The 7,500-nt window shown below is 51.1% G+C and overlaps 2 protein-coding genes across 2 annotated transcripts in view; one reads left to right on the top strand and one right to left on the bottom strand.

Annotated features, from left to right (window-relative positions):
• Positions 1–7,500, top strand: part of sec23a (Sec23 homolog A, coat complex II component) — a 25,421-nt gene that overhangs the window by 9,742 nt on the left and 8,179 nt on the right. The window contains exons 7-10 of the mRNA XM_053335952.1: positions 439–554; positions 3,283–3,406; positions 4,056–4,136; positions 5,042–5,131. Of these exons, the coding sequence (XP_053191927.1) occupies positions 439–554; positions 3,283–3,406; positions 4,056–4,136; positions 5,042–5,131 (411 nt within the window). The remainder of the gene's footprint in view (positions 1–438; positions 555–3,282; positions 3,407–4,055; positions 4,137–5,041; positions 5,132–7,500) is intronic.
• Positions 6,572–7,500, bottom strand: part of LOC128375618 (adenosine receptor A3) — a 1,843-nt gene continuing 914 nt past the window's right edge. Inside the window, exon 2 of the mRNA XM_053336009.1 lies at positions 6,572–6,729. Within this exon, the coding sequence (XP_053191984.1) occupies positions 6,572–6,729 (158 nt within the window). The remainder of the gene's footprint in view (positions 6,730–7,500) is intronic.

Here is a 7,500-nt window from a genome sequence, read left to right as displayed (position 1 = left end):
ACACTTCCTGTTCCTCTCTCTGCAGACCCCTAACACTTCCTGTTCCTCTCTCTGCAGACCCCTAACACTTCCTGTTCCTCTCTCTGCAGACCTCTAACACTTCCTGTTCCTCTCTCTGCAGACCTCTAACACTTCCTGTTCCTCTCTCTGCAGACCTCTAACACTTCCTGTTCCTCTCTCTGCAGACCTCTAACACTTCCTGTTCCTCTCTCTGCAGACCTCTAACACTTCCTGTTCCTCTCTCTGCAGACCTCTAACACTTCCTGTTCCTCTCTCTGCAGACCTCTAACACTTCCTGTTCCTCTCTCTGCAGACCCCTAACACTTCCTGTTCCTCTCTCTGCAGACCCCTAACACTTCCTGTTCTTCTCTCTGCAGACCCCTAACACTTCCTGTTCCTCTCTCTGCAGACCCCTAACACTTCCTGTTTGTGTTCCAGCACTACGAGTCTCTGGCCAACCGAGCGTCGACTAACGGACACATCATCGATATCTACGCCTGCGCTCTGGACCAGACGGGACTGCTGGAGATGAAGTGCTGCTCCAACCACACCGGGTAAAAACCCTCTATAACCTAACCCTGTCCTTATCCCCAGAGGTTACACACTGAGTGTCCCCAGAGGTTACGTGATCAGTGTCCCCAGAGGTTACATGGTGAATGTCCCCAGAGGTTACATGCTGAGTGTCCCCAGAGGTTACATGCTGAGTGTCCTCAGAGGTTACATGATCAGTGTCCCCAGAGGTTACATGCTGAGTGTCCCCAGAGGTTACATGCTGAGTGTCCTCAGAGGTTACATGGTGAGTGTCCCCAGAGGTTACATGGTGAATGTCCCCAGAGGTTACGTGATCAGTGTCCCCAGAGGTTACATGGTGAATGTCCCCAGAGGTTACATGCTGAGTGTCCCCAGAGGTTACATGCTGAGTGTCCTCAGAGGTTACATGATCAGTGTCCCCAGAGGTTACATGCTGAGTGTCCCCAGAGGTTACATGCTGAGTGTCCTCAGAGGTTACATGGTGAGTTTCCCCAGAGGTTACATGGTGAATGTCCCCAGAGGTTACATGGTGAGTGTCCACAGAGGTTACATGGTGAGTGTCCACAGAGGTTACATGGTGAGTGTCCCCAGAGGTTACACACTGAGTGTCCCCAGAGGTTACATGCTGAGTGTCCTCAGAGGTTACATGCTTAGTGTCCCCAGAGGTTACATGGTGAATGTCCCCAGAGGTTACATGGTGAGTGTCCCCAGAGGTTACATGGTGAATGTCCCCAGAGGTTACATGGTGGGTGTCCCCAGAGGTTACATGGTGAGTGTCCCCAGAGGTTACATGGTGAGTGTCCACAGAGGTTACATGGTGAGTGTCCCCAGAGGTTACACACTGAGTGTCCCCAGAGGTTACACACTGAGTGTCCCCAGAGGTTACATGCTTAGTGTCCCCAGAGGTTACATGATCAGTGTCCACAGAGGTTACACACTGAGTGTCCCCAGAGGTTACATGGTGAGTGTCCCCGGAGGTTACATGGTGAGTGTCCTCAGAGGTTACATGGTGAGTGTCCCCAGAGGTTACATGCTGAGTGTCGCCAGAGGTTACATGGTGAGTGTCCCCAGAGGTTACATGGTGAGTGTTTGTGTCCCCAGAGGTTACATGCTGAGTGTCCCCAGAGGTTACATGGTGAGTGTCCCCAGAGTTTACATGGTGAGTGGTTGTCTCCCCAGAGGTTACATGGTGAGTGTCCCCAGAGGTTACATGGTGAGTGTCCCCAGAGGTTACATGGTTGGTTGTCTGTCTCCCCAGAGGTTACATGGTGAGTGTCCCCAGAGTTTACATGGTGAGTGTCCCCAGAGGTTACATGGTGAGTGTCCTCAGAGGTTAATGGTGAGGGTTTGTGTCCTCAGAGGTTACATGCTGAGTGTCCCCAGAGGTTACATGCTGAGTGTCCCTAGAGGTTACATGGTGAGTGTCCCCAGAGGTTACATGCCTAGTGTCCCTAGAGGTTACATGGTAGGTTGAGTGTCTGTGTCCCCAGAGGTTACATGGTGAGTGTTTGTGTCCTCAGAGGTTACATGGTGAGGGTTTGTGTCCCCAGAGGTTATATGGTGAGTGTTTGTGTCCCAAGAGGTTACATGGTGAGTGTCCTCAGAGGTTACATGGTAGGTTGTCTGTCTCCCCAGAGGTTACATGGTGAGTGTCCTCAGAGGTTACATGGTTGGTTGTCTGTCTCCCCAGAGGTTACATGGTAGGTTGTCTGTCTCCCCAGAGGTTACATGGTGAGTGTCCCCAGAGGTTACATGGTGAGTGTCTTTGTCCCCAGAGGTTACATGGTGAGTGTCCCTAGAGGTTACATGGTGAGTGTTTGTGTCCTCAGAGGTTACATGGTGAGTGTTTGTGTCCCCAGAGGTTACATGGTGAGTGTCCCCAGAGGTTACATGGTAGGTTGAGTGTCTGTGTCCCCAGAGGTTACATGGTGAGTGTCCCTAGAGGTTACATGGTGAGTGTTTGTGTCCTCAGAGGTTACATGGTGAGTGTCCCCAGAGGTTACATGGTGAGTGTCTGTGTCCCCAGAGGTTACATGGTGAGTGTCCCTAGAGGTTACATGGTGAGTGTTTGTGTCCTCAGAGGTTACATGGTGAGTGTTTGTGTCCCCAGAGGTTACATGGTGAGTGTTTGTGTCCCCAGAGGTTACATGGTGAGTGTCCCTAGAGGTTACATGGTAGGTTGAGTGTCTGTGTCCCCAGAGGTTACATGGTGAGTGTCCCTAGAGGTTACATGGTGAGTGTTTGTGTCCTCAGAGGTTACATGGTGAGTGTTTGTGTCCCCAGAGGTTACATGGTGAGTGTCCCCAGAGGTTACATGGTAGGTTGTCTGTCTCCCCAGAGGTTACATGGTAGGTTGTCTGTCTCCCCAGAGGTTACATGGTGAGTGTCCTCAGAGGTTACATGGTTGGTTGTCTGTCTCTCCAGAGGTTACATGGTAGGTTGTCTGTCTCCCCAGAGGTTACATGGTAGGTTGTCTGTCTCCCCAGAGGTTACATGGTAGGTTGTCTGTCTCCCCAGAGGTTACATGGTGAGTGTCCTCAGAGGTTACATGGTTGGTTGTCTGTCTCTCCAGAGGTTACATGGTTGGTTGTCTGTCTCCCCAGAGGTTACATGGTTGGTTGTCTGTCTCCCCAGAGGTTACATGGTAGGTTGTCTGTCTCCCCAGAGGTTACATGGTGAGTGTCCTCAGAGGTTACATGGTTGGTTGTCTGTCTCCCCAGAGGTTACATGGTTGGTTGTCTGTCTCCCCAGAGGTTACATGGTGATGGCCGACTCCTTCAACACGTCTCTGTTCAAACAAACCTTCCAGAGAGTTTTTACCAAAGACGTTCAAGGATCCTTCAAGATGGCCTTCGCTGCTACGCTGGAGGTCAAGGTACTAATACACACTACTGCAGTACTAGTACACACTACTGCAGTACTAATACACACTACTGCAGTACTAGTACACACTACTGCAGTACTAGTACACACTACTGCAGTACTAATACACACTACTGCAGTACTAGTACACACTACTGCAGTACTAGTACACACTACTGCAGTACTAATACACACTACTGCAGTACTAATACACACTACTGCAGTACTAGTACACACTACTGCAGTACTAATACACACTACTGCAGTACTAGTACACACTACTGCAGTACTAGTACACACTACTGCAGTACTAATACACACTACTGCAGTACTAGTACACACTACTGCAGTACTAATACACACTACTGCAGTACTAGTACACACTACTGCAGTACTAATACACACTACTGCAGTACTAGTACACACTACTGCAGTACTAATACACACTACTGCAGTACTAGTACACACTACTGTAGTACTTAGGGCCCCCAGCCCTAGGTTGGGAACCCCTGGACCCTTTTAGGGCCCCCAGCCCTAGGTTGGGAACCAGTGGACCCTTTTAGGGCCCCCAGCCCTAGGTTGGGAACCCCTGGACCCTTATAGGGCCCCCAGCCCTAGGTTGGGACCCTCTTGTAATGGAGTATGTGTGTTTCCTGTTTCAGACGTCCAGAGAGATCAAAGTGTCCGGAGCCATCGGACCCTGTGTGTCCCTGAACGCTAAAGGACCCTGCGTCTCTGAGAACGTACGTCACACACACACACACACACACACACACACACACACACACACACAGTAACACACACAGTAACACACACACACACAGTAACACACACACACACACACACACACACACACACACACACACAGTAACACACACACACACAGTAACACACATACACACACACACACACACACACACACACACACACACACACACACACACACAGTAACACACACGCACAGTAACACACATACACACACACAGTAACACACACGCACAGTAACACACATACACACACACACACACACACACAGTAACACACACACAGTAACACAGTAAACACACACACACAGTAACACACATACACACACACACAGTAACACACATACACACACAGAAACACACACACACACACACACACACATACACAGTAACACACACAGTAACACACACACACACACACACACACACACAGTAACACACACACATATGAAGCTATGTAATATGAATGATTAGTGATGATGATTTTAGTTTCTGATGAGCTGCTGGAGGAGCCGAGCAGAGGGTGTTTCATATCTTCATATAAAGCTTCAGGCTGGGTTGGGGGGGGGGGGGGGGGGGTTGTAGGCTTCACTGAAACACTTTAAGATGAATTATGGGTCAGACATTTTAATACGTCTCCATGGCAACGCTTGAAGTCTGAAGTCCATTTTATCCCCGGCAGGTTTAACGTGATGACAGTGAACGCATCGCAGCACGTAGAGGCTCTATAATAATTTACTTTAAATGAAATGTGATTATTATTTATTTAGTAACAGTAGTGTGTGTGTTGTGTGTATTTGTGTGTAGTAACAGTAGTGTGTATTTGTGTGTAGTAACAGTAGTGTGTATTTGTGTGTAGTAACAGTAGTGTGTGTGTGTTGCAGGAGATCGGGACCGGAGGAACGTGCCAGTGGAAGATCTGCGGTCTGGATCCGGCCACCACGCTGGCTCTTTACTTTGAGGTGGTGAACCAGGTACGCTGACCTTTGACCTTTAGAGGGTCAGGAAGCACAAAGTTCATGATAGACTGATGATGTCACACTACATCTTTAAACCTGCTTACATGCACCTGGAGGCTGCAGCCAGCAGGGGGCGACGTGGCGCCTGGAGGCTGCAGCCAGCAGGGGGCGACGTGGCGCCCGGAGGCTGCGGCCAGCAGGGGGCGACACAGCACCTGCAGGCTGCGGCCAGCAGGGGGCGACACGGCACCTGGAGGCTGCAGCCAGCAGGGGGCGACGCAGCACCTGCAGGCTGCGGCCAGCAGGGGGCGACGCGGCGCCCGGAGGCTGCAGCCAGCAGGGGGCGACGCAGCACCAGTAGCAGCAGCACACACGCTGTCACACACACACACAGAGGAAGCAGGTTTCATGTCTTTATGAATCGTCCTCAGACACATTCAGAGGTTTAGTGGACAGAAATGAAGAAGTGAAAATGTTTGAGGTGAATAATTAAAGGTTTAATGATCAAAGGAAGTAAGAAAAGAGCTCACTGAGATTCATGTTGAGATATTTCTCAGTCAAAGTCCATGAAGACAGAAAGTCAGCTGTGACCATGAAAGGATGGACTACATTTCCCAGAGTGCAGTTCTCAGTGCGTCACACTGATGGTCTGAGGATGAAGAGGTCTCGGTGGCGGTCCTGTCCCTGGGTCGATCATGGAGGTGTTGGTGTGGGGGTTTTGGGTGATGGAGGTGTTGGTGTGGGGGTTTAGGGTGATGGAGGTGTTGGTGTGGGGGTTTAGGGTGATGGAGGTGTTGGTGTGGGGGTTTAGGGTGATGGAGGTGTTGGTGTGGGGGTTTTGGGTGATGGAGGTGTTGGTGTGGGGGTTTAGGGTGATGGAGGTGTTGGTGTGGGGGTTTTGGGTGATGGAGGTGTTGGTGGGGGTTTTGGGTGATGGAGGTGTTGGTGTGGGGGTTTTGGGTGATGGAGGTGTTGGTGTGGGGGTTTAGGGTGATGGAGGTGTTGGTGTGGGGGTTTTGGGTGATGCAGGTGTTGGTGTGGGGGTTTTGGGTGATGGAGGTGTTGGTGTGGGGGTTTTGGGTGATGCAGGTGTTGGTGTGGGGGTTTTGGGTGATGGAGGTGTTGGTGTGGGGGTTTAGGGTGATGGAGGTGTTGGTGTGGGGGTTTAGGGTGATGGAGGTGTTGGTGTGGGGGTTTTGGGTGATGGAGGTGTTGGTGTGGGGGTTTTGGGTGATGCAGGAGGGTGTGTTGTTGCCGTGGTCGTGCTGATGCGATTGGCCGGGTCCATGTGGAGGGTGGAGCTCTGGGGTCGGGACTCCAGAGGCGTCCCAGAACACATCCGAATCAACCTGCTGACACTTGAACGCACCGCTGCCCTGTACCTGCTGGAGACAGACGACCATCATGTTTCTGTCCAGAGCAGTCCTGATGTCTCACTGTGGAGTCGAGTCATACTCACGTCTGCATCATGCAGGTGATCCACGGGTTGAGGGCGGCGCTGCTCAGAACCAGCCAGGCGGAGAGGGCAGCGGTCACCGCAGGACTCTGCTGACCGCTGAACGTCTCGTACAGACACACTGAGATGTAGGGCAGCCAGCAGACCAGCAGACACACTGCAATCACACTCATAGTACATGACCAGCTCACAGCTCACAGCTCAGCCAACCAGACTCTTACAAGCCACCAGAGATGAGAGGTAGGGGACTAGTGACAGAGGACTAGTGACAGAGGACTAGTGACAGAGGTAGAGGACTAGTGACAGAGGACTAGTGACAGAGGTAGAGGACTAGTGACAGAGGTAGAGGACTAGTGACAGAGGACTAGTGACAGAGGTAGAGGACTAGTGACAGAGGTAGAGGACTAGTGACAGAGGACTAGTGACAGAGGACTAGTGACAGAGGACTAGAGACAGAGGACTAGTGACAGAGGACTAGTGATAGAGGTAGAGGACTAGTGACAGAGGACTAGTGACAGAGGTAGAGGACTAGTGACAGAGGACTAGTGACAGAGGACTAGTGACAGAGGACTAGTGACAGAGGACTAGTGACAGAGGACTAGTGACAGAGGACTAGTGACAGAAGACTAGTGAAAGAGGTAGAGGACTAGTGACAGAGGACTAGTGACAGAGGTAGAGGACTAGTGACAGAGGACTAGTGACAGAGGACTAGTGACAGAGGACTAGTGAAAGAGGACTAGTGACAGAGGACTAGAGACAGAGGACTAGAGACAGAGGACTAGTGACAGAGGACTAGTGACAGAGGACTAGTGACAGAGGACTAGTGACAGAGGACTCGTGATAGAGGTAGAGGACTAGTGACAGAGGACTAGTGACAGAGGTAGAGGACTAGTGACAGAGGACTAGTGACAGAGGACTAGTGACAGAG

The sequence above is a fragment of the Scomber japonicus genome, chromosome 16, assembly GCF_027409825.1.
Source record: "Scomber japonicus isolate fScoJap1 chromosome 16, fScoJap1.pri, whole genome shotgun sequence".
Lineage (NCBI taxonomy): Eukaryota > Metazoa > Chordata > Actinopteri > Scombriformes > Scombridae > Scomber > Scomber japonicus.
Note: the sequence above shows the minus strand (reverse complement) of the source record. Positions and strands in the feature narration are given on the sequence as shown.